The 27,934-nt window shown below is 41.1% G+C and overlaps 1 protein-coding gene across 7 annotated transcripts in view; it reads right to left on the reverse strand.

Annotated features, from left to right (window-relative positions):
• LOC104592889 (exocyst complex component SEC8-like) overlaps window positions 1-27,934 on the reverse strand; it is a 186,147-nt gene that overhangs the window by 109,679 nt on the left and 48,534 nt on the right. For 4 of the 7 annotated variants that reach the window (XM_010252442.3, XM_010252424.3, XM_019197134.2 and 1 more), the window contains 4 exons: window positions 27,033-27,137; window positions 26,758-26,867; window positions 14,627-14,795; window positions 14,417-14,523 (listed from right to left, as the gene is read on the reverse strand). In XM_010252442.3, coding sequence (XP_010250744.1) covers window positions 14,417-14,523; window positions 14,627-14,795; window positions 26,758-26,867; window positions 27,033-27,137 — 491 coding nt within the window. Of the gene's footprint in view, window positions 1-14,416; window positions 14,524-14,626; window positions 14,796-26,757; window positions 26,868-27,032; window positions 27,138-27,539; window positions 27,613-27,934 lie in introns of all 7 variants that reach the window. The other 3 variants (XM_010252458.2, XM_088901518.1, XM_010252465.2) reach the window with 3 other exon arrangements.

Genomic DNA, 27,934 nt, shown 5'->3' on the forward strand with positions numbered 1-27,934 from the left:
CTGATATACTTATCCCTCACTCGGCCAGATATTGCTTATGCTGTGCATGTTGTCAGTCAATTTATGCACTCTCCAAAGATTCCTCATATGAAAGCAGTTGAAAGGATTCTCAGGTACTTGAAGACTTGCCTAGGGAAGGGAATTCTCTTCAGGAAAAACAATAGAATTGAAATTGAAGCCTACACTGATGTAGATTGGGCTGGGTCTGTTGGAGACAGGAAGTCAACCTCGGGTTACTGTACATTTGTGGGAGGAAACCTGGTCACATGGCGCAGTAAGAAGCAGAATGTAGTGGCTAGATCAAGTGCAGAAGCAGAGTATCGAGCTATGGCCCACGGGGTTGCTGAACTCTTATGGCTCGAACTCTTCTTAATGAACTTGGCATTAAGGCTGAAGGTCCTCTCAGGCTGTATTGTGACAATAAAGCTGCCATCAACATTGCCAACAATCCCGTGCAGCATGACAGGACAAAACATATTGAGATTGATCGGCACTTTGTTAGAGAAAGAATTGTCTCGGGTGAACTCTGTGTGCCTTATACTCCATCTGAGATGCAAATTGCGGATGTACTGACTAAAGGGCTGGCAGCAGCAAAGTTTAGGGACATGCTTGGCAAGCTAAACATGATTGATATCCATGCTTAGCTTGAGGGGGAGTGTTGGATTGAAGTCTCTGTATGTATGAGTATTCGGCTGATAAGAGTTCTTATTAGCCTATACTTAAGTTTAAGTTGTCCTGTACTGGGCCTTTTGTTAATGGGCCTAATCCTGTTTAATGTTTTAAGTTGTCTGGGTGTCCCATCACTAATCAGGGGCATTCTAGTAACTTCCTGTATCATTGTACTACACCATAATATAAATAATAGTACTGTCGACTGAGTGAAAAGTTCGACATTCCTGCATCTCTTCTTCTTCTTCTCTTTTCTGCTACTTCGGCTACAGTAATTTAGCTTTCAGAGAACCTCTCCCTCAGCTGCAAGGAACAGTGCTGCACTCTCCACTCACATGGATCCCGGGAATTAAAACCATTTGCAAACATTTTGAAACCGTATGTATATATATATATATATATATATATATATATATATCATATATAAATTTTGCAAAACAAAATTCCAACGATTGAAATCAACTGCCGACAGTTTGGTTTCCATCAGAGAGAGTGCATTCCCGATCATTACCTTTGTCCGACAAAGGGGCTGATCCTGTCACTATGATCACCCACTCAGATGAATTCTCAGACTGCCCCAACATGCCCAGGTTTTGACCCCCGCTAAGGATCTCATTGATTGGCATATCAAAGACAGCCCGATCCGACACCTAGTGAAGTGTCGTAATCGAGTCTAGGGGTCAGGTGTAACTTTCCAGTTTTTGCCCATCTGTCTCCAAGGTCCAGGGCAATACTGGAAATCTGGTCCGGTTCAAGGATTCGAGTAATCCCATACTGCATGTGCCTTGGGTCTTACCCTGGTGGCCGAGACAGGCCATCCCAACACTTGGCGGCACACCAGTATCAGCCTTGGCAGGATAAATCTCCCCAGACTTATCCAATGGTTGTGAACATTTAAAACTAACACGAGTCTCAATAAGTATCCAGTTTTAGGGTCTTACACAGAATTATACCAAACAACATGAATCCAACATGCACTTTATTTATTTACACTAAATATCAAAAGTACATCAAATCAGATTGAAGCTAAGGGCATACAAAACTGTCTAACAGCTCCCACTTGCACTCAGGTCCAATCTGGTACAAGCCGGAGTCCCAGACTTTCCACGTGTTTCTCAAACACCTTCTGTGTCAGTGGCTTAGTCAATGGGTCTGCCACATTATCTGCTGATGCTACCTTCTGTGACAGTGGCTTAGTCAATGGCTGCCCTAATAGTATATGTGGATGACATAATTGTTACTGGTGACTGGAAGGATGAAATTCAAAGTTTGAAGGGCTTCCTTGCCACTCAATTCGAGGTGAAAGATCTAGGACCCACCAAATACTTCCTTGGGATTGAGGTTACCCGATCAACAAGGGGTATCTTCATCTCCCAAAGGAAATATGTCCTAGATTTGCTCAAGGACACGAGAAAGATTGGGGTTAAACCAGCCGACTCTCCCATTGATCCCAACCATAAGTTAAGTGACAGTCAAGGTGAACCACTTAAGGATGTGAAGCAATTTTAGAGGCTTGTAGGAAGATTGTTGTACCTCTCTATGACTCGTCCAGACATAGCATATGTTGTTGGTGTCCTCAGCCAGTTCATGCATGCACCTAGGTCCACCCATCTTGAAGCAGCGGAGAGAGTACTACGGTATCTTAAGAAGTTCCCGGGTGCTGGTTTATTATTCCAAAAACATGGACACTTGAGGGTTGAAATTTACACAGATGCGGATTGGGCTGGATCTCAAAGTGACAGAAGGTCTACTAGTGGTTATTGCACCTTTGTAGTAGGGAACCTTGTTACTTGGAGGAGTAAGAAGCAAACCGTGGTAGCTAGATCCAGTGCTGAAGCTGAGTACCGTGCAATGGCACACGGAGTAGCCGAAGGTATGTGGATAAAGAATCTATTGGGAGAGTTGGGTTTTCCAGTTGGTAAACCCATGACTCTATTCTGTGACAACAAGGCAACTATTAGTATCGCTGCCAACCCGGTACTACATGATAGAACAAAGCACATTGAAATTGACAAGCATTTTATCAGAGAGAAAATCATCACAGGCGAAGTATGCACTCCATACATCAGCTCTGAAGACCAACTTGCAGACTTATTTACAAAAGGGCTAAACCATTCCAGACATCAAGGTCTCTGTGACAAGTTGGGCATGATTGATATCTATGCCCCAACTTGAGGGGGAGTGTTAACAGGTGTATTATATGTACTGAACACAGGCTTAATACCCGCAGGGGTATTTTCATAATTCTGTAGACATATTGTTATGTACGGCCAGAATAGTATAAATAGAAAGCTTCACTCGACTGAAGCTAAGTTTTGTTGAGGCCTTAACTCAGTTGCCTCTTATTTTTCTTCCTCTTCTCCTTTTCTTCTTTTCTCCTTCTTCTTTTCTTCTTCTTCTTGGTCTCCTGCTCAACAACAGGTTTAGTGCCCGCAGGGGTATTTTTGTAATTTTGTAGACCTCTTGTGTTGTACGGCCAGTATAGTATAAATACAAATGCTTCACTCGCATGAAGTTGTTCTTTTGAGGCCTTAAGTCTGCAACCTCTTCTCTTCTCCTTCTTCCTTCCTTTCTTCTTCTTCTTCTGCTCAACAGAGGGCTTAGCATACAGTTGGTTGTGCCGGAATAAGTTTAATACACATTGCAAATGCTCAAAGTGTGAAGCCCAACTGGAACTATAAACCAGTATATCATCAAAGAACACCAGAACAAAGAGACACAAGGTTTAAAAATACCATTCATGATCCTCTAAAATGAAGAAGGGGCGTTGGTCAGCCCAAATGGCATCACGAGGAACTCAAAGTGTCCATCCGAGGTTCTGAAGGCAATTTTGTGGATGTCATCAGGGAGGACCCGGATCTGATGGTAACCTGACCGCAGGTCCATCTTAGAGAAATACCTGGCCTGGCCCAATTCATCAAACAACTCTTCAATCAGGGGTATGGGGTACCTGTCCTTGACTGTGATGCGGTTCAAGGCCCTGTAATCCACACAGAATCTCCAACGCCCATCTTTTTTTCTCACAAGAATCACAGGGGACGAGAATGGGCTGCTGCTAGGCCGAATTAAACCCCTGTCTAATAACTCTTTTACCATTCGCTCAATCTCTACTCTCTGGTAATGGGGGTAACGGTATGGTTTGACGTTGGCGGGGGGTGCTCCGGGTTGGATGGGGATCTGATGGTCATGGACCCGAGGGGGTGGCAGTGTCGTGGGTTCTTGGAAAACATCCGAATAGGACTGCAGCAATAACTGAAGTTGCTGAGTTTGGGTTGGTGCGGGTTCACCCTCTCCTGTGGGCATAGTGGGCCCAAAATGCATTGAACCCATGCTCATCAACAAGGGGGTGGAGTCATACTGGCAGGCCATGAGTATGGTTTCCATACTACCAGCGGCAAGGGGTTGGGCCTTAATCCCCTTTAGCGAGTACTGTTTGTCAGCATAGGTGAACTGCATGGTCAATTCGGCCCAGTCACACACCACTGGCCCCAACAACTGTAACCACTGGACCCCTAAGACTATGTCTGCCCCAGTGAACTCCAATGGATGTAGGTCCACCTTGAACTGGTACCCCTGAATCCACAACTCCACTGCCTTGCACCTCCCCTCACACGTGATCTGGTGGCCATTTGCCACGTTGACAGCAAATTTTGGGACGGGCTCTACTGCTAACCCCAATTGTTCGGCCAGCCTAGGTGTTATGAAATTTAAGGAGCTCCCGCTATCGATCAAGACAACACACTTCCCAGCTATTAACCCTTTTACCCGCATGGTTCTGGGAGCCTGGTAACCCACCAAGGCCTGTAGAGATATGATGTAGTACTCCTCTTCCGGTACCACCTCCAACTGCTATATACCTGAATCTCCTGTCTGGGTTATTGTCATCTTCCCCTTCTACTTGAAGTAGGAACACCTGTTGAGTCTTGCACTTGTGACCAGGAACAAACTTCTCATCACAGTTGTAGCAGAGTCCCTTCTCTCTGCGGGCCTGCATCTCCGTCCACGATCATTTCCTGTATAGAAGGGACATAGCTCCTGGCTTCTTATTCGGTGGGGTGGGTAGGGGCACAAGCTTATGAGTGGTGGTGGGCGTGGGTAGTAGAGGTCCTGGTTTGGATTCGGCCCTGGGGTAAGGTCCCTTTTGGTTCAAGCCCACCCAAGGCCCCTTTAGCTTTCCCAACCTTTGTAATTGGTCCAGCCTTTCTTCCTAAAGCTTGGCCAGCCCAATAGTAGCCACCAAGGTGGTTGGCTGCATGGTGTTAACCTCTATCCTTATCTCCTCCCTTAAGCCGCCTATAAAACAACCCACCAGGGCTATCTCCGGCCAGCCATGTACTCCTATTGTCAACCTTTCGAAGTCCCTTTGATACTCCCTCACTGTACTAGTCTGCCTTACTCGGGAGAGAGATTCATTAGAATTCTCGTACCCTGATGGCTCGAACCTCACACATAGTGTTTCGGTCAAGTCTAGCCAAGTGGTCTGAGGGTGCGTCTTCCGGTACCATTGGTACACATAATGGCTTCTCCATCCATGTGTATGGCTGCAATGGAGACCCTTTGTTCCGTGCAGGGGTTTCATGAAATTCAAAGTAGCACTTAGCCCGGTTAATCCAGGGGATAGGGTCGTCACCTGAACACAATGGGAAATCGATTTTGGCAGCCTTGATGGGGTAAACTCCTCCTCGCCGTACGCCGTTGTTGCTTGATCCCTCCACCTCTAAGGTTCGTGGTCCTGATGAGATCCTCTCGAACTGACCTACCAGAGCTGAGAGGGTCTCCTTGATTTCTCTCAGTTCACTGGTGGTCTGACGGACCTCCCCTTCAATACAGTCAATGTGTTCTTCTGCCACCAAGAACTTTGTAGCGGGCGTCGTCGCTAGGCTCTGATACCAATTGTTAGGCCCCTCCTCTTACGAGTTTGTTGGTGAGCTGATTCGAGGGAGCTCGCCCTCCTGAAACAAACGAAGGAAGAAGACGAGAAGAAGAAGAAGAAGAAGAAGAAGAAGAAGAGAGAGAGAGAGAGAGAGAGAACGAGAGGATAATAGCTAATTTCGTTCCTACCTAAGTGAATACGTGATTGGCCTTTATAATGCATGGCCGTACACTCATGATATCTTCTAACAAACTTGGAGCATGCCTGCCTCTACTCTATACGCGGGCGATGCGTATACACATAGGTAAGTGGGGGGGGTGGCTCTCGTGGGGTTCTAGGTTCTCGGTTGGGCTTGATGGGCCTGGAAAGTCTCGCCTAGAATCTCCTTCTTACTGGGCTTGGAGCTCTCTATCTCACTGGGCCTAACACCGAGTCTATCAACTTCGGAGGGAAGCTTGTAATTTGTGTCAGGGGGAGAGGGCTGTAGCCATGTACTTCTCTTCCTTGCAGTCTTTATGAGAAGAAATGGACCATCTAGAGGCCTTGGAATGGAAGAATCCTAAGAAATGGACCATCTGGAGGCCTTTGAAACCTTGGATCCACCTAGTTAGTATCTCTACTCTCACCTGTTCATTTCCATCCTTCAACCGTACTAAAAATCTGGTTACATCAAGCTGCTCTTTCTGTTGTTGCTGAATTTTGACATTAGATGTAAGGGGATGATAAACATTCAACTCATTCTGAAGATTCCTCATGCCAGCATAATACTCCTCAAAACTTTGATTAAGTAAAAATCTGCTGAATTAAAAAATATGAAAGAAAGTAGTTTCTTGAAGAGAGAAGGAAGAGAGAAGGAGAAGAAGAGAATAAGAGAAGTTGAAAGAAAAGAGAGCAATAATCTGGTCGCCCCCTTTACTTATTATTTATACAAAAATAATAGAACAATACAAAGACAACTATGCCCTTATAGGGCGGCAAAACATAAAACAGCATATATAACACTCAAAAAACATAATAAAATTTGGACTCACATAACTACTGTGGTCCCCACCTCCTATCTAACAACTAACATAAAACATCTACTCAGAAAAACATCATAAAACTAATTAATCTTCAACACTCCCCCTCAAGTTGGGACTAAATGTCACACATTCCCAACATGCATAGATCATGTTCAAGCTTGTTCTTTGCCACCCCTTTAGTGAGAACATCAGCCAACTACAACTCTGAAGAGACATAAGGCAAACAAACTTCTCTAGTTGTTACCCTTTCTCTTATGAAGAGTCTATCAACTTCAATGTGTTTTGTCCTATCATGCTGAATTGGATTGTGGGCAATATTGATTGCTGCCTGATTGTCACAATATAACATCATAGGTTCCTCTGCTTTCACCCCAATCTCACTCAAAAGAGATCTAACCCAAAGAAGTTCTAAGACACCATGAGCCATGGATCTATACTCAGCCTCTGCACTTGACCTTGCCACAACCGCTTGCTTCTTACTCTTCCAGGAGATCAAGTTCCCACCTACAAAGGTACACACTCCTAATGTAGACCTTCTGTCATCTAAGCATCCTGCCCAGTCTGCATCTGTATAGGATTCTAGCTTCAGATTCTCATGATTTGAGAAAAGAATGCCTCTACCAAGGTGCTTTTTCAGATATGCAAGTATTCTCTCAATAGCTTCCCAGTGCTGAACCCGAGGTGCATGCATGTACTGACTCACAACACTGACAGCATAAGAAGTATCTGGTCGTGTCATACACAAATACAGCAGTCGGCCCATTAATTCTGTGATTTGGATCAATAGGAGTGTCTGTTGGTTTGGTCCCTAGCTTCCCAGTCTCTCACAGTAGGTCAAGTACATACTTTCTCTGTGAAATGAAGATCCCATGCTTGGATCTTGCAACTTCAATCCCTAAGAAGTATTTGAGCTCACCAAGATCTTTGATCTCAAATTATTGCTGCAATGATGTTTTGAGATCATCAATCTCCTCCAGATCATTTCCTGTCACCACTATATCATCCACATACACAATCAGAATTGACACCAAAGCATCTCTCCTCTTCACAAAGAGGGTGTGATCAGACTGTCTGTGTGTATCCAAAACGGATGAGTGCCCCTCTGAACCTGTCAAACCAAGCCCTAGGTGACTGTTTCAGTCCATACAGAGATTTTCTGAGTCTGCACACCTTTCCTTTACCAACATTTTCATAAAAGCCTGCTAGAATGTCCATATATACCTCCTCCTGTAAATCACCATTGAGGAAAGCATTTTTGACATCAAGTTGGAACAAGGGCCATGAATAGGTGGCTGCTAGAGATAAAATGATACGAATTGAACTCATCTTAGCTACTGGTGCAAAGGTTTCCAGATAATCAACACCATAGGTCTGAGTATACCCTTTTGCTACCAACCTTGACTTGTACCTCTCTATCTTGCCATCGGCCTTATACTTCACTGAGAATACCCATCGACATCCGACTGTCTCCTTGTCTAGGGGGAGATCAACTATTTCCCAAATTTGGTTTTTGACCAAAGCATCCATCTCATCTTGCATGGCTTTTTTCCACTTAGGTTTGGAGAGAGCCTCAGTAACATTCCTGGGTATAGACACAGAATCCAAGGAAGAAAGAAAAGTACGGTAGGAGGGTGATAAGGCACTGTAGGAAAGATGGTGTGAAATGCAGTGGGCTGTACACTTTCTCTTCCCCTTACAAAGTGCAATGGGAAGATCAATGTCAGTGGGATCAACTGCAACAATGGTGTTAGGGACAGAAACATTATCATCAGAAAACATAACAGGCTCAGGCTCAAGAGGAATACCTGGAACTGTATTTGCCGAATCTGGAGTTTCAAAAGGACTGACAGAGAGTGGTGTGGGTCGAGGATGTGTGGAGTCAACCATCGTCTGCTGGCGCTGATATTACTGAGGCTGCCCGTAGTGGCTCAGGTAATGAAACTGGAGGTGCAGGTGCTGGCTGAACTGATGGTGCAGGTGGTGGCTGAACTGATGTAGATGCTGGTTGAACTGATGGAAGCACCACAGAAACAGGAAGAGGAACAGAATGTGAGTTCTCCTCCCCAAAACTCTCCCCTTGAGGAGAACCACTCGAGAAGAAGGATGTGGAATCAAAAAAGGTAACATCCACAGTGACAAATCTGCTCCTCAACACTGGGTCATAATAGGAATACCCCCTTTTGGTTCTGAGCATACCCAAGAAAAACACATTTCTTGGCCTTAGGATCCAATTTCTTGCGATGAGAGCCAAGAATGTGAACAAAAGAAACACAACCAAAAACCCTCAGAGGTATATGAAATATCCCTCTATCTGGAAAAAGGAGGCTAAATGGCACCTTAAACCCCAAAGTCCGTGAAAGAACACGGTTAATCACATGTACGGCTGTAAGAACTGCATCTCCCCAGAACTGCACAGGAACTGAAGCACACACCCTAAGACTCCTTGCCATCTCCACAATGTGTCTGTTTTTCCTCTCAGCAACTCCATTCTGTTGCGGTGTATATGCACAACTGCTCTGATGAACTACACCATGTTCTAAGAGATACATGGTTAAGTCCTTCTCAAAGTACTCTTTGGCATTATCTGATCTAAAAACCTTAGTCTAACTCCAAATTGTGTGAGAACCATCTGGTGGAATTGTCGTACTAAGTTAGGAACCTCATCACGTGATCTCATCAAATATATCCAAGAATATCGTGTATAATCATCCACAAACAAGAGAAAGTAATGGAATCCTCCCATGGAAGGGATTTGATATGGCCCCCATACATCAGTGTGAACAATATTAACAGCAGAAGTACTTCTTTTATTACTTGGTTTAAAAGACTGTCTACAATGCTTTCCTAACTAACAACTCTCACACTCCAAAGTAGATAATTGAACAGACTCAAACAACTTTGGGAAAAGACATTTCAAAGAACTAAAAGAAAGATGTCCCAAGCAATTGTGCCAAACTGGTTTACTGACTCTGACCCACTACTATTGCTGCTACTAACATGATGGCCCTGATGTCTCGGAATCTCATCCAGAAGGTAGACTCCATTCACCTCACGACCACTCCCAATCATCTTCTTTGACTCCAGATCCTGCAAAATACAATTACCTGGAAGAAAGGTCATAGAACAATTCAAATTTTTTGTCAAAGAACTAACAGACAGTAGGTTGGTATGAAGTCTAGGGACATGTAAAACAGAGGATAGAGTTATATCATTGGCCACTCTAACTGTCCCCTTCCCAACAATGGGCATATGTGAACCATCTGTTGTAGAGACTTTGTCTCTACCAGAGCACAATTGATAGGAACTGAAAATGGTAGGGGCATTAGTCATATGCTCAGATGCTCCTGAGTCTATAATCCAGGGAGGTCCCTCCTTTACCTGAAGTGGATGCAAGATTCGCAGTTGCATATGAACTACCTGTTTGTGCAAAGGAAGTGGTGTAGTTGGCTCCTGCATTCTGCTGTCCATCTAGAAGGCTAGAGCTGGGTGAATCTTTCTTACTCATAAGCTTTCCAAACCTCTCCAATTCTGTTCTCACTGTTGCTACTGCAATGGATTCCCAATCAGTTTGGGAGAGAGGGGCTGAAGAGTCTCCTATAGTGGCTACATTTGCATTTCCCTTCTTGTTTCTTATCCGAGCAGGCATAAGATTTGGATGAAGCTTCCAACAAGTGTCCCTGGTATGCTTAGGCTTCTTGCAATAATCACGCACCAAGCCCTTCTTATCTTCCCTTCTAGTCTCACTACTCCCCCTGTCTCCATTCGGCTTAGGTTTTGTTGTACCAACCATAGCCGACTGGTCAATCCCAAGCTGTCTCAGAATTGCATTCCTCCTACCCTCCTCTCCAGAGACAAAAGCATAGGCCTGAGAGAGTGTCACACCCACCCTAGAAAGAATATGCTGCATAGCAATGTCAAATTCAGGGTTCAGCCCTGCCAAGAACTCAAAAACCCTATTCCTCTCTACTAGTTTGTGATAAGTTGTTGCATCATTTACACTTTCCCATACCACAGTTTCTAAGTGATCTATTTCCTGCCATAGGGTTTTCAGCATGGAGAAATACACAGCAAGAGGTTTTTCTCCCTGTTTCATACTTATCACCTAATTTCTTAACTGATAGGCTCTGGCTTCATTTTGCTTCTGAGAGTAGGTTTAAGTCACTCCATCCCAAATCTCCTTAGCAATATTAGCCCATAGGAAATTTTTTGCAATATGAGGTAACATAGAATTACACAGCCAAGACATTACCATGTAATTCTCTTGCACCCATCGGGAAGAGTCTGTATCAGGTTTCTTCTCCTCCCCAGTGAGATACCCTAGTTTTCCACGGGCACCAATAGCCATCTTAGCTAATTGTGCCCACTCCAAATAATTTGTACCATCAAGTTTTACTATAGTAATGATCCAAGACCCAAAAATATCACTACTACCTCCAGCACCCAGTCCCACAGTACCAGTAGATTTCATCTTGGTATTCCAACTCTCCATTTTACTTCAAACAGTTCAACAATAAGAAAAAAAATAGATTGAAGACTTTCAAAAAATAATTTAATACCACACACACAGAAATCAACCCTTCCGGAAGAAGAAAACCCTAGTTGGAGGGAAATCTCTCTCCTCCCCACGCCTCCCAATAGAGAAAAGTGAATCAATCACTCCGGGAGGCCTAGAAAATTTCAGAAACCAAACCGCCCTCTTCAGAAAATCAAAAGAAAACTAACAATACCTGGGCGCCCAAGATCAGATAAAAAACAAAGAGTCCAACTTTTTTGGGACTCTTCCCCGTACTCCAGTTCTTCCTGATTTTGATGCCGAACAGTAGATCACCTTCCTGATGTCTAGATCCCACCAAAAACTCCAAGAACTAGGCAATCTATAGCAGATCAATCAGCCCTTTACTACTTCATGCAGTCGTCTGATCTAGGGCTGCATGAGAATGCTTCAAGAAACCCTAGCCGATGCTCTGATACCAAGTAGAAATCTGCTGAATTAAAAAATATGAAAGAAAGTAGTTTCTTGAAGAGAGAAGGAAGAGAGAAGGAGAAGAAGAGAATAAGAGAAGTTGAAAGAAAAGAGAGCAATAATCTGGTCACCCCCTTCACTTATTATTTATACTAAAATAATAGAACAATACAAAGACAACTATGCCGTTATAGGGTGGCAAAACATAAAACAACATATATAACACTCAAAAAACATAATAAAATTTGGACTCACATAACTACTGTGGTCCCCACCTCCTATCTAACAACTAACATAAAACATCTACTCAGAAAAATATCATAAAACTAATTAATCTTCAACAGATTACCTTGCTACAAATTAAAGTACTCTTAGTAAAGTTGATATACTCAGATAGTGTTATCTTGTCTAGAGTAAAGCTTCTTTGCATGGGTTCCATACTATTCTAAGAACATAAAATTCACACTAATCTTGGGTTCCATACTATTCTACAACCATGTCATAATTTGTGCATCTTCTTGTTCCCACTCAATGTACCCCTGAGAATCAACTAAGGGGTTTTCCTCTCACATGCATCACCTTCTTCTTATCCCTAAGAAAGACTTCTATAGATTTATCCCAAGGCACATAATTCTCACAATTCAGTTTAATAGAGGTCATTTGCACACTAAGATAATTAGAGGGAATCGTAACACTAGATTTGTATTCACTGTTGTCTCCCATAGATACCCTAAAAAAACTCCACTCACTAGTAATTCACCAAAAACACATACCACTAGGTCTGCAACTGATCATTACTTGTTTCACACTGTATCACCCATATAACCCACTTATTTAAACTACACAAATCAATCCTGCACTAATCTGTTCACCATACCACCTGAAACTGCCACCTTCGATCCATCGATTAGAGGGTTTCTATAAACCACAAGAAGAAGCTAGTAGAATAGTTTGTACGACACCATTCCCCCTATGGAATGGTAAAAAGCCCAATCTGAATCACTTGCATGTTTGATGAGCAGAAGCCAAACTATATAAACGATTACAGAAGTTGGATTTGAGAATAATAATTTGTTAGATACTCTAAGAGATCCAAGGGGTATAGATTTTATTTTCCACCATTACCAATCCAGATTGTAGAAATAGGAGTTGTTAGATACACTCTCTTGCAGAAGCTGTTGACAATTCACTAGTGGAAGTACCATTAAAGAAGTCCCAAAGGGTAAGAAGATGAGCCATCTTCACGGACTTTATTTGTTATCTACAAGAATGCGGGTTTGATGTTGGTACTAGAAATGATTCAGTCACATATGAGGAAACTATCAGATTCCTACATTCATCCAAATGGCAATATTGAAAGGTTCTAAGTCTAGTTCAGCTGCCAGAGGTGATGATATTAGCAGTCAAACAAAGTAGCAACGACCAGAATTTGATCTAGGGTTTCTTCTGGTACAAAGTTATCAATAAATTTGGTAATTCTTAGTAAGGTTGAGATGTGGACAAGAAGAAGAGGAGGATGAAAAGTGGGGGAATGTTTGGGGCACCAAAAATATCAAGCATGTCCCACTCAATTATCGTTTATTCTATGTACACAAATCACACTTAAACCCTTGAATAGAATAAATAAATTACCCTTACACTAACAAGTGCACTCTCAACATCTTGTAATACAATAGCAGCTCTCGAACATCCAAACAGTACTGCAGAAAATATATAGGTTCCATTTGGAAGAACAAAAAATGAGCAGTGTTGGGCAGTCAAGAAATAACATGTCCTGAAAATGAGTGTGTCAGAAATGTGTATGCTGAGATGGATGAGTGGAAAACTAGAGAGGATAGGACAAGAAATGAAGTCATTCATAGGAACTCATGACTCAGGAGTAGCAACAATAGGTGATAAAATGAGAAAAAGTAGACTAAGATGGTTTGGCCATGTGAATTGAAGACCATAAAAATCACCTGTAAGCAGTGATTTGTTACAAGCTGAAAAGGCTAGAAGGGCAAGGGGTAAACCAAAAAGGACATGGGCATAAGTAGTAAGAAATGATTTTAAGCACCAATAATTTAATAATGGATATGGCATTAAATAGAACAGACAAGCAAAACAGGATTTATGTAGCCAACCCCACATAGTTGGGATAAGGTTTGGATGATGACGATGATGATTTGGCAAAACGAAAAATGAAGGGAAACAAATTATTTCCTGGAAAATGATCTTTTACATTGTTCGCTTGCATGTAAAATGGATGTGGAAATTTTACAAAACATGAGCATTAAACTACTTGTTTGCTGAAATAGAGCTGTCGAATGAGAGGAGAAGAAGAATAAGAAGATATGAGATGGGTGGCAGAAGTGTTCTCAGCCAGCCCTAATCTATTATATATAAGAACATTACATAATGTTACATAAATAGACCAGAATGCCCCTGATTAGTGATGGGACACCTAGTCAAAATAAACACTAAATAAGATTAGGCCCAGTAACTAAGGCCCAATAACTAATGACTTAAGACCCAACAAAGATAAACATACAAATTAAGACAGCCGAACCAACACTACTAATTGTAGGAAAATGGCATTCCTTATAATCTTATGTATGTAGTTTCCATACATAGGTTGGCCTTCTCAATTCATATCTTGCAACTACAGAAACAAATAATGCATCTAACAAAATTTCTGGGGAAGGTAATATTTTCAAGCAAACAATGTACCCAGCAAAAAAAAGGAAAAAGATAGAACAAAAACAAGAGTGTTAAGGCATTAATCAGTTAACAATGAAAAACATTAGAAAGTAAAGAACTATAGGATGTTGTTGCTGGAACCAACTCCAGGAAAAGACCAAAAAGTTGCTTCAAATAAAATCCAGTATGTATGTAACTCAAAAAATATACCATATTATATCACCAGTAGCCGCAATTTTTTCCAGCATGCTAAGGCATTCTACCATGGTGTACATATACTTCACATGGAGAGCAGCATCACTTTTCTTAATTGCTTCCTACATACAAGTTTAGAATATCAATGCTCAGTTCATACATAATACAAGAGAAACCCACACCAATAGAATTTGATATTATTTAAATACATTATGGAGCACATACAATAAATTCATTAGGAGTGGAACATGATAGCCATATTGGAATTTGATGTGAAACAGATTTGATGTCCTTGACATTACCACCACCAACCCTTGTAGATGCAATGCCATCCAAGGCAGCCCCATCAAGTATTTCAAAAGCATTGTCATCATCATGACCATCAAATGATAAACTGAAAGTGAATTTTCAAAGTCAAATACAAATAATCAAATTTTAAGACATAAAATATACATGTCAAAGTCAAATATACATCATTAGGAACAAAACCAAATTTAGGAAGATTTGTGGGTGAGGGAAACTCATTTGATGGAGTGCTTTCCAAAACTTTTCTCTATTTCTTCTTACAAGTCAGAACCTGTCTCCAAATTCACCAATAATTATGTCCATGGGGTTGCTTGGGACACTGGTTTTAGGAGGAGGGATATTTGGTAACCCATTAGGTCATTAACCCATTGAAGGCTTTAGAATGTGTCTAAACACACCACTAACACCTGCCACTCCTGGGTTTCCTAAAGAGTTCCCATCAAAATTCAACTTGATTTTATTACTAGCTGGGGACTTCCACTCCATCACCTTTTTTTTTTTCATTTTACCTTAGAATAGTGTGCCACTTCATTCCACGTTCTTAATATGTCAGCCACTGTAAAGTTTTGGAAGATCTCTAATGTTTTTATCCAGTGTGCCACTTTTATCTTTATAGTTTTGACAATTTCTTCCTTTACCTGTGCTTCCCATTGAATTTCTTGTGTTTCTTTCAGCCCAAATAGTCCACACCACCGCTGGCCTAACTGATTTCCACATCACTCTCTCTCTTTTCGATAGCTGCCTTAAAAATTTAGGCTGAAGAAACTCACTACATCCTGAGGAGTGGTCCACCTACACCCAAAGAGAGAGCAAAAAGATTCCCATACAAATAGCACAACAAGACAATAACACAATAAATGGGATAGGGGTTCATCATTTGCAAAACAAAGACAATACACATGAGAGAGGCATTTGTTTGGCCTCCTTTTTTGAATCATGTCAAAAGTGTTCACCTTACCTAGAAAAACCTCCCAACACAATGCCTGAACTTTGGGTAGAATGGGCTTACTCTAAATCTCTTTTACTGGGAAGTTGTCCCCTCCTATAGGAGGTTGCACAAGGGTATTGTGTTAGACAGTTTTGTATGCCCTTAGCTTCAATCAGAATGATGTACATTATGAGTTTATTGTAAATGAATAAAAGTACATATTTGATTCATGTTCCATTGGTATGTTTCTGTGTAATACCCTTAAACTGGACACTTAATGAGACTCGTGTTAGTTTAGAATGTTCACAGCCGGTGGGTCGGTCTGGGGAGACCTATCCTGATAAGGCTGACACTGTTGTGCCACCAAGTCGGTTGGGGTGGCCTGTCTTAGCTACCAGGGTGAGACCCTAGGCACATACAGTGTAGGATTAATTGAATCTTTGAACCGGACCAGATTTCCAGTATTGCCTTGGACCTTGGAGATTAATGGGAAAAACTGGAAAGTTACACCCGACCCCTAGACTCAATTATGATACTACACTAGGTGTCGGATTGGGCTGTCTTTGATGTACCAATCAGTGAGATCCTTAGCGGGGGTCAAAACCTGGGTATGTTGGGACAATCTGAGAATTCATCTGAGTGGGTAATCATAGTGACAGGATCAACCCCTTTATCGGACAAAGGTAATGATCGGGGATGCACTCTCCCTGATGGAAACCAAGACTGCCAGCAGCCGATTTCAATCGTTGAGATTTGTTTTGCAAAACATATTTTATATGAGATATAAAAGTATATATATTATGGTTTCTAAAATGTTTTCAAAAAGGTTTTCATTCCCGGGATCCATATAAGCAGAGAGTGCAACACTATTCCTTGCAGCCGAGGGAGAGGTCCTCTCTTGTCGGGTAGTGTTTGATCATTATGGGCTGAGAGGTTGAGTGTAAGACCATTGAGGGCAATACCAGATGGGCTAATCTTGCATCTGCCCACAATCCCTGGGTGTTACAAGGTGGCTTGGCCCAGGGACCACTTAGGGTAAGTGTTGGACCCATAGAGCCCATTTGATGGGTTTCAGGGGGTGCACTGTCCATAGCAGTGTATTCGGCCAGCCTTGTAACAAAGGCTGGGCCGAACCCATGTGGCAGATGTGTAGATCAATGTTTGGGCCCCATGCCATACAAGGAGGCCCAACTGGGCAGCAGTTTGGAAGGCTAAGTGAACACACAAACTTAATGGGCCGAAAGCCCACTTCGAACTGGGCTGATTTAATCAGTTTAAATGAGGGGTGGATCTGGGATTGAATCAGTTGGTAGGATTGGGCCTTGACCCTATCCACTCAGAGAGTTCGAGATCTAAATAAGATTTAGATCTGGGAGCCTCCTAATAGGATTAGGAGAGGGCTGATCCAATCTACAGATAAGATAAGGGTTCTCTCTTATCACTTAAAGGGACTTCTGATCCAAACATGATTTGGATCAGCAACTCCTAATGGGATTAGGAGCTGATCCCTTTAAGCCTATAAAAGGAGGGGGCGACAGCCTTTAGACACACAACACAAGAGAGAAAAAGATCTCTAGTCTTCAGAGCTGAAATCACAGAAGAAAGTTTTTTGCAATCTCTACAGAACTCTTTCTTGCCGCCTCCTTCCTGCCGCCGCCAGACCTCCAGTTCGATCTCCAACTTTGTAGGAGAGATCAAGATTTGATCTTGATATCAGCCCTTTGTGAAAGGACTGATTGGAAGCAGTGCTCACGTGCCATCCAGCTATCCTTGCAAAGGATCGGGTTCTTGGAGAACGCTGCTGATTCTGCTCCATCCTGCACTGTGCCATCTTTAGTGGGAGTAGTCTTTGGGTCCTTCCTTGGGCGTGAACACCTCCATTGAGAGATAATAATTCTCTGTATCAGGTATACCTCTCTCCCACTCCTTTTGGTTCAGATCTGGTTCAGTTTATGGTTCAAGATTGATCCTTGAAAATATGATTTTCTAAATAGGGAATGCGATTCCCAGTTGAAGGGAGAGAAAAATTTTTGAAATTCGCCCCCTTTATTTCGCAATATTTGGGCGTCCATATGGGGAAGCTGAAGTATTTCTTAGGAATAGAAGTTGCGAGGTCAAAATAGGGGATCAACCTATGTCAGAGAAAATATGTTCTTGATCTACTTGAAGAAACAGGGTTGTTAGGTGCTAAACCAGCAGAGACTCCTATGGAACTCAATGCCAAGTTAAGTGTGGATGCAGGTGAAGAGTTTGATGATCATGGAAGATACAGAAGGTTGGTGGGAAAGTCGAACTACCTGACCATTACCCGACCAGATATATCATTTGCTGTGAGTGTGGTGAGTCAGTTTATGCAACATCCCCGGGTTCCTCACTGGGAATCTGTTCTGAGAATTGATAGGTACCTAAAGGGTGCTCCAGGTCGTGGTTTGTTATACCAAAATGGAGGAACTCTTGAGATAGTAGGGTACACAGATGCTGATTGGGCTGGCTCTATATCAAGCAGGAGGTCAACCACAGGGTATTGTACCTTCCTGGGTGGCAATCTTGTAACTTGGAAGAGCAAGAAGCAAACAATGGTGGCAAGAAGTAGTGCGGAAGCAGAGTACAGGGCTATGGCCCATACCACATGTGAACTAATATGGCTGAAGAACTTACTACAAGAGATGGGTTTCTCAATTGACAAACCCATGAAACTATACTGTGATAATCAAGCTTCTGTTCACATCTCATCCAATCCTATCTTCCATGAAAGAACTAAACATATTGAGGTGGATTGTCACTTTGTGAGAGAATAAGTGATAAGTGGGGTAATAACTACATCTCATGTGAGCTCAAGAAATCAATGGGCAGATCTCTTCACAAAAGGATTGTCTCGGGGAAGAATAGATTACATTTGTAACAAGCTGGGACTATATGATATATACTCTCCAGCTTGAGGAGGAGTGTTAGAATGCTCGAGTCAGGGGTATTTTGGTCATTCTGGTGTATTTTCTTGAAAGTGAAAGGTCTATTGTATCTGAGTTTAAGTTATGTGTCCCATCTTCTATGAGGGACAAAATTGTCTTTCTTGTAACTCAAGTTTTATGAATAAAAGTCAAGTGGGTCGACTAGGAGAGTGACTAAGAACATTCTCTCTTCTAGTTTGGCCAAACACTCTTCTCCTCTCCTTCTTCTTCTTTCTCTTTTCTTTCTTCTTTCTTCTTCTCTACTTTGACCTATAATCAACTAGGGTTTATTCACAGCTTCAATGACTCCAAGCGTAGCTAGGACTGTTCAACATTTCTCCACTGCTGCCAAGATATGGGAGAAAGTGTCTAAAACTTATAGGCAGAGAAAAAATAATGCCAGAATTTATAGATTGAATCAAGACATTGCTGCCTTGAGGCAAGGGGATATGACTGTTGCAACATATTTTGCTGCCTTAGAAGGTTTATGGGAAGAGCTAGATCATCACCTCATTCTTGATTGGGAGAATGCCAGAGACAAGGAAAGGCATGACAAACAAATTGAAGAGGGAAGAGCATTTAAATTTTTGGCTGGCCTAGATCCAATATATGAGAGCATAAGGTCCCAAATTCTGGGAAGGGATGAAATGCCCGACTTACATCATGTCTACTACCTCGTGAGGAATGAAGAGGTTAGGAGAAAAGAGATGCAAGTTGATACTCAAACTAAGCCAGTTGAACAGTCTGTGGAACATTCGGCCCTAATTTCTACAAATCAAAAGGGGAATAAGTACTCGGACAAGAGACATCTGAAGTGCACCCACTATGGAGGAGAAAGGCATGTGAAAGAGACTTGTTGGGTTCTCTATCCACATCTGAAACCAGCTGCTTTGAAGAAAGATAAAAAGCATCAGAAGGGTCAAGCTGCAAGTGGGAATCTGGTTGCCAGTCACAGTGGTGATGGCTCAAAACACTCATCCACAGTTACTTCCTCTTCCATGGGACAGATTTCAAGTCAAAATTTAGTTTGTGAAGTTTGTCAGTTATCAAAACAATGTAGAACTGTTTATCCAATTTCTAGTAATGAAATTCAAGCTTCTTTTGATTTAGTCCACTCTGATGTTTGGGGCCCTTCACCCATTATTTCTGTTGATGGCTTTCGGTACTTTATCAGTTTTATTGATCACTACTCTCGATGCACATGGATCTACTTGTTAAAAGGACGCGATGAAGTGCCACGGGTAACCATGGCATTTTACAAAATGGTTGAAACACAATTTGGCAAGAAAATTAAACAATTCAGGTCTGATAATGCAGCTGAATACTTTGAAAGGTCCTTGAATCTGTTTATGGAGGATGCTGGAATGATCCATCAGTCATCTTGTGCTAGTACCCCCCAATAGAATGGGGTTGCTGAGCACAAGAATAGACACCTATTGGAGACTGCTCGAGCCATACTATTTCAGCACAAGGTTTCCCAAAACTATTGGTCTCAAGCAGTCCTTACTGCATCATATCTGATAAATCGAATGCCATCCAAGGTATTGGGGATGAAAACTCCTTTCTCTGTCCTTCGCCCTCATCTTCCAGACTTTTCTCTTCCACCGAGAGTCTTCGGTTGTGTATGCTTTATACATGTAAAGGATCCAAAGAAGACCAAAATGGATCCTAGGGCTACGAAAGGAATCTTTTTGGGGTACTCTCCTACACAGAAGGGTTACAAGTGTTATGATCCAGTCACCAAGAAAAAATATGTCACAAAGAAGGTGGTTTTTTTTGAGTCTCAATCCTATTTTCATTCTTCCCAGAATCCTCTTCAAGGGGAGACTAGCGGGATGGAAGAGGATTCTTCTGTTCCCTCCTTTGTGCCTCCTTTTGCCTCGGACATTCCACCTTCTCCTCCTGATCCTCCTAGTTGTGGTATCCCGGGTGAATCTAATGAGGCTCCCATTGCACCAGCTACTACTAGTGATGTTGTAGATGTTACTAAAGACTCTAGAAAGCAGCAGAAAGATATAAGAATCACCTACAACAGAAGGAAACAAGGTCCTCCAACTCATGACAACAACCAATTGGACTCGGATCAACCTGTCTCAGCAACCCCAAGTAATCCTATCACACATCCCTCTGACTTGGATCTTCCTATTGCCCTTCGTAAGCCTACCCGTTCTTGTACTATCTGACACCCCATTGCTGATTTTGTGTCTTACTCACATTTGTCTCCCCGTTATTGTTCTTTTGTGTCTGCTCTCTCTTCTGTGCATGTTCCTACTAGGTATTCAGAGATAGTATCCAACCCAAGATGGAAAGAGGCTATAGACGAAGAAATGAAAGCCTTAATGAAAGCAAGGACTTGGGAATTAGTGGATCTACCGGAAGGGAAAAGCATTGTTGGATGCAAGTGGGTGTTCACTGTAAAGCATAGGGAGGACGGGTCCATTGAAAGGTACAAGGCCAGACTTGTAGCAAAAGGGTTTACTCAAAAATAAGGGATTGACTACAAAGTAACCTTTGCTCCAATAGCAAAACTCAACACAATCCGAGTTCTATTGTCATTAATTGCAAATTTCTCATGGGAGCTACATCAGTTGGACGTGAAGAATGCCTTCCTAAATGGTGACCTACATGAAGAGGTATTCATGGATCCTCCACTAGGTTATGGGTTTGGTAGGAAGGTGTGCAGACTGATAAAAGCACTATATGGTCTTAAGAAGTCTCCTTGAACTTGGTTTGAGAAGCTTTGTGGGGCCATGAAGAAAGGTGGTTATACTCAAAGTGGGGCAGATCATACCTTGTTCATAAGGAAGAGAAATGGAAAACTTACAGCACTTATTGTCTATGTGGATGATATGGTGATTATGTGGGTCAGCTGAGTTACTTCCTTGGGATTGAAGTTGCTAGATCAAAAGAGGGCATCTACATATGCCAGCGGAAATATGTCCTTGATCTTCTACAAGAGACAGGCATGATGGGGTGTAGGCCAGCAGATACTCCAATAGAACAGAACCATGGCCTACAGGAATCAGTAGGAGAGGACTACCCTTATAAGGAAAGATACCAAAAGCTGGTGGGGAAGTTGATCTATCTGTCCCTTACTCGCCCTGACATTGCTTATGTTGTACATGTTGTCAATCAGTTCATGCACACTCCTAAAGTCCCTCACATGAAAGTTGTGGAAAGGATTCTCAGATATTTGAAGTCTTGCCCGGGGAAAGGGGTTCTGTTCAGAAAACACAATAAGATTGAAGTTGAAGCATATACTGATGCAGATTGGGCTGGCTCTGTTGGGGACAGGAAGTCCACTTCCGAGTACTGCACCTTTGTTGGAAGAAATCTAGTTACATGGAGGAGTAAAAAACAAAATGTGGTTGCTAGATCAAGTGCAGAGGCTGAATATCGAGCTATGGCTCATGGTGTTGCTGAACTTCTGTGGCTTAAGATCCTTCTTGGTGAACTTGGAATAAAGATCGAGTGCCCTCTCAGGTTGTACTGTGACAACAAGGCTGCCATCAACATTGCAAATAACCCAGTGCAACATGATAGAACGAAACATATTGAGATAGACCGCCACTTTGTCAGAGAAAGAATAGTCTCAGGAGAACTATGCATTCCTTATACTCCCTCCAAGATGCAGATCCCAGATGTTTTAACTAAAGGGCCAGCTACAGTAAAATTTTAGGACTTACTTGGCAAGCTAAACATGATTGACATCCATGCTTAGCTTGAGGGGGAGTGTTGGTTCGGTTGTCTTAATATGTTTATTTATCTCTGTTGGGTCTTTAGTCTTTTGTTATTGGGCCTAATCTTATTTAGTGTTTTTTATTTGTCTAGGTGTCCCATCACTAATTAGGGGCATTCTAGTCTATTTGTGTAACATTATGTAATACACTTATTAATAATAGAGTAGGGCCGGCTGAGAGATTATTGCCGCCATTCTCAACTCTCCTTCTTCTTCTTCTCTTCTCCTTCGGCTGCTTCATTCCAGCAAACAGTAGACATTCTTTTAAGTCAAGTAATGAAAAAATGTTCTTCAGTTTTTTATATTGTTCATATTGATGTTTGGGGATCATATCATGTTCCTTCTATTGGTGGCTATTGCTATTTTCTCCTATTTGTGGATGATTGTTCATGATATTCAGAGTTATACTTAACGAGATCTCGTGATATAGTACCTGCCTTGGTACAATAGTTTCATCATATAGTGTTGATACGACTTGGAGTATAGGTCAAGGTGTTCAGATCAAATAATGCAAGGGAATATTTTGAGAAAAACTTGGCATCCTATTTATTAGAGCATGGAGCAATTCATCTGATCAATTGTTCATATACTCCACAATAGAAGTGTAGCGGAAAGGAAGAACAAGCACATTGTGGAAGCGGCAAGAAGTATTATGGTGAGCTCCACGGTTCCAATTTGATTTTGTGGTGATGCAATTCTCATGCCAATCTTCTTGATTAATCAGGTACCCTCTCGTGTTCTTGAATAGACTGCTCCTTTCAGCCTTCTTTTGCCTAAGGTGGAGATGTTTCATGTTCCTTTGAGGGTGTTTGGATGTGTATGCTTTGTCCATATCCTTGGTTCTCACCGTTCAAAGATGGTATCGTTGTTATGATCTAGTGTCAGGGAGTCGATGTGTCACCATGGATGTCACTTTCTCTGAGTCCACTCCTTTCCTTACAGGGAGTCTTTCTCAAGGGGTGTGTTTTGGGAAAGGAAAATGAGCAACCCATACAACTTGTTCTAGCTCCTTTACCTACTCCAGTGTCTAACCCAATTGTTCCACCTACTTTGCCTTTGCCTGCTATATTACATCCTGCTTCTTAGTTTTTAACACTTCAATGCCTACAGTAGCGACACAGAGAGGTTGATTCCACAACAGAGGAACCCACACCACTTCTTATTGGCTCATTTGAAATTCCAAGTTCAACTGACACAGAATCAGGTATGCCTTTCGCTCCCTTTGACGTTTCAGTTCTTGTTATTGAGGATGACCTAGACCTTTCTATTGCACTCTATAAGGGGAAGAGAAAGTGCACATCCCATTGTATCTCATATCATCTTTCCTACAATGGGTTATCTCCCTCCCACAGGGCCTTTCTTTACTCTCGTAGTTCTATGTCTATACCTAGGAATGTTAGTGAGACTCTCTCCAAACCTGAGTAGAGGACAACTATGCAAGAGAAAATGGAATCCTTGCTTAAAAATCAAATATAGGAAGTTGTGGATCTACATGATGGCAAGGAGACGGTTGTAGATGAGTCTATACTATGAAGTATAGGGCTGATGGAAGCATAGAAAGGTACAAGGCAAGGTTGGTTGCAAAAAGGTATACCTAGACTTATGGGACAAACTACTTGGTGACTTTTGCACTGATAGCTAAAAAGAATTCAGTTCAGATCCTCATGTCTCTAGCAGCTACCTACTCTGGGTCTCTCTTCCAACTTTATGTGAAGAATGCTTTCCTCAATGGAGATTTGGAGGAGGTGTACATGGACCTTCCAACTGGTTTTTATGGTGATGTAGGTAAGGGAAAGGTATGCAAATTAAAGAAGTCCTTATATGGATTGGAACAATCACCCAAAGCTTGGTTTGGCTGGTTTAGAAGTGCATTGATTTGTTTTAGGTACACTCAAACCCCAATTAGACCATACCTTGTTTCTGAAGAGAAGGGGATCTTTGGTGTCAGTGTTGATAGTTTATGTGGATGACAATTGTACTCATAAGGAATGACCTGAGTGAGATTTATGCCTTAAAGAAGAACCAACACCAAAAGTTTTAGATTAAGGACCTTGGGGAGCTAAAGTATTTTCTGGGCATTGAAGTGGCAAGGTCCAAACATGGGATCTTCATTTCCTAAAGGAAGTATGTGTTGAACCTACTATAGGAGACAAGAAAACTTGGGGTTAAACCAGTTGACACGCCTATTGACCAGAATCACAAAATTAATGTTTCAAATGGTGAGATAGAAAAGGATGTTGGAAGGTATCGGAGATTTATGGGCCAACTGTTATACTTGTACATGACACACCCAGATATCTCCTATGCAATTAGTATGGTGAATCAATACATTCATGCTCCACGAGATCAGTAAAAGAAAGCCACTGACAGGATACTTGCCTATTTGAAAGGACACCCAGGCAAAGTGATACTGTTTGTTGACCATGGACACTTGAAGCTAGAAGCTTACACAGGTGTTGATTGGGCAGGGTACCTAGATGATAGGAGATCTACACCAGGAGTTTGCACTCTTGTTGGGGGGTAATCTAATGTCATGGAAGAGTAAAAAGCAATCAGTTTTGGTCAGGTCAAGTGCAAAAGCTAAATATAAAGCTATGGCACATAGTGTTTCAAATCTTTTCTAGGTTTAGTCTTTACTAGGAGAGATTAAAGTTGAAGCAAATGATCCTATGATGTTGTACTGTGATAATCAAGTAGCAATTAACATTGTTCATAACCCAATTCAGCATGAAACCATATAGAAGTGGACAGACATTTCATAAGAGAAAGGGTGACATCCTGAGAAGTGTGCTTGCCATATGTTGCATATGACTTACAACTAGATGATGTTCTTACCAAGGAAGTTGCTAAAAATAAGGTATAACAAGATCTACACAAGTTAGAAATGTGTAACATCTACTCTCAACTTGAGGGGGAGTGTTGAGATTTAGCAGTTTTTTGTGTTTTTCTTGCTCAGAATCATTAGTTAGTTTTATTGGACCCAAGGAGGCCCATTTGTTTATGTTATTTTGTTGGGACTGTTTTTATGTTGTTAGCAGTAGCCACCCTATTAAGGGCATATTAGTCATTGTAATCATTCTTTATGAGTATATAAGACAATGATTAGGGCGGCCAAATCATAACCAGATTCTCCCCATCTCTTCTTCTCTTCTCTCCAAGAACCACTTTTTCTTTTCTTTTATCACTGCTATAAAATCAGATTACTATTTTTAGCTTTCTACTATCCATTAAAAGGCAAAGTAATAAGCCATTCTGTTAAGCACATCAGCCATTATCAAAGGGCACCTAAAGAACTCCTTAACTACTTAACCAATGACTGCACAAAAAAACACATAAAATTAAAAATAAAAATAAAAAGAAAATTCCAATTGATTTCTTTACTCCTACATCAAATGTCATCAGATGGTAAAGAACTAACAAAAATCTAAGACTGTAATAGTTATAGAAAAGATTAAACTTCATAGCCCAAAGGGCGCTCTGGTATTAGATTTACTAGACTAATTACAATGATAATAGCAGGTATAGTAACAACAATACCCATGAGCAGCCTTAAAAAAAAAAAAAAAAAAAAAAAAACAGAGAGAAAAACTCAAGGACATATTTTCTTTTGTTTTTAAAAAAAAAAGAAAAAGCATGGATTCTTTTGGTAATAAAATAAAATTTATAGGAAAAAACTACTATAAACATAGGTATAAAAAGAAGCCATACAAATGCTTAGATGAATGAATGGTAAAAGTAGAAAGGAAGAGGTTATAGGTCATACAAAGGAACCTAGGAGTAGCTCCAATAGGTGATAAAATAAGAGAAAGTAGATTGAGATGGTTCAGTCACATGCATAGAAGACCATCTACAGCACCTATTAGGAAAAGTGATTTATTACAAGTTGAAAGAGCTAGAAGAGATAGGGGCAGACCAAAAAGGACTTGGGTGGAAATAATAAGAGAAGAAAAACATCCTTTTGAAAAGAAATGACTGTTCAAAAAGTTGCAGAAAATCAAAAGGAAGTAGCAGAAATCAGGTTTCAAGAAGAGAGGAGAAGAAGAAGAAGGTGACGGCAACTAGGGTTCAGAGAGACAGGTTTTCGAAAATAACCCTCTCTCTTACACCCCTAATTCTATTTCATTAAGTTAAACTTTAATAATTTACAGAGAGATCCCTAATTGGGCAGAAAATTAAAAAACATAACACAAGAAAGAATAAAGCTCAGATTAAGGCCCATTACAGCAAAGAACATAAAAAATAAAAAAGGATAAACAGCCTATGGGCATCTCTACAATAACAAATGATTTAAGCACCCATAATTTAATAGTGGATGTGGAACTGAACAGAATGGAATGGTGAAACAGGATTCATGTATGACCCCATATATTTGGTACAAGGTTTAGATGATAATGATGACGATGAATCATAGATATGAAAAAGAGAGAAGAATTACCTGTATTCACCTTTGTTATATAGATGACAATGTAGATCTTCCAATGCTTTATAAAATAGTACTCCTTGCAATTTTGTTAATTCAGAGCAAACATCTTGCAGAGCCCCAACCTGAAACAATGTACCAGAAAACAGAAGAGATGCATTTTAAGAAAAGCACAGAAATGGGAGAAATGGAACAGAACTTGGAAGCAACTGGTTCAGGCATCAAGAACTAAGTATCTTTATTATAACACTGCAAAAATTAACTAGAACAATAAAGGAGTATACACTAACCGCTTGAAGTCCCTCCCTTTCAAGCATTAACGTTGACTGGACATGCAATTGGACTGCAGCATAAAGTTGCTTATCAGCAATAAGCTTCTCAATACGAGCTGGAACCTAAGCCACACAGAAAACTATTGAGGATATATCTTCACATTTACCACCTTTGTAGCTCAAGAATCATTTTCCCATAAACTAAAAATAATTACAAGACAACGTTGAGACTTCTGGTAACACCCAATGCAATTTCAAGTTAAATTGGTCCATAACAACATAGAAGATTCTACATTATACACAAACTAATATCGAAAGAAAACAATACATCATCACAATGTTGGCATGTCGGTTAATTTATTGAAAACTTTTGTGTCATCCAACGTGAACTCAAATAAATCGAGAATAGGAAAGGATTTTACATTATAAATGTATTAAAAGTGAGAACTATGGAAGTATATATAATTTTGTCTTTATTACTGTTAAATGTAAATATTAATGAATAGAGTCAAACAACTTGTTTACCTTTCCTACTACCACTACATATTCCTGCTTGGTATCAGAGCAGGGAGACTATTCTTCCTACTATGCCTTACCTCTGCAATAGAAGAAACCTGTTTACATTGACAGGCTGATGAATGGCATCAACAGATATACAGACAGCATATATCATTTAAGAAAAAGAAAACTCTAGATTCCAATGATATAGTAATTTTAGAGCTATATGATGAAACTAAATCCGTTTGACTATGTCTAGTGATTATTCATGATTTTACAGTGAAAATATCAAAAGAAAAAACGGAGTTCTCTGATTTCTGTAGTCACCAGAGACTTTTTTGGTAAGTGGACAAATAAGATTTAAATAGGGGTCATTTATTGGAACAATGGTAAAATCTCAATCTGGCAAGTGTGGTGTTCAA

Source organism: Nelumbo nucifera, chromosome 3, assembly GCF_055504915.1.
Source record: "Nelumbo nucifera cultivar China Antique chromosome 3, China Antique-T2T, whole genome shotgun sequence".
NCBI classification, from domain to species: Eukaryota; Viridiplantae; Streptophyta; class Magnoliopsida; order Proteales; family Nelumbonaceae; genus Nelumbo; species Nelumbo nucifera.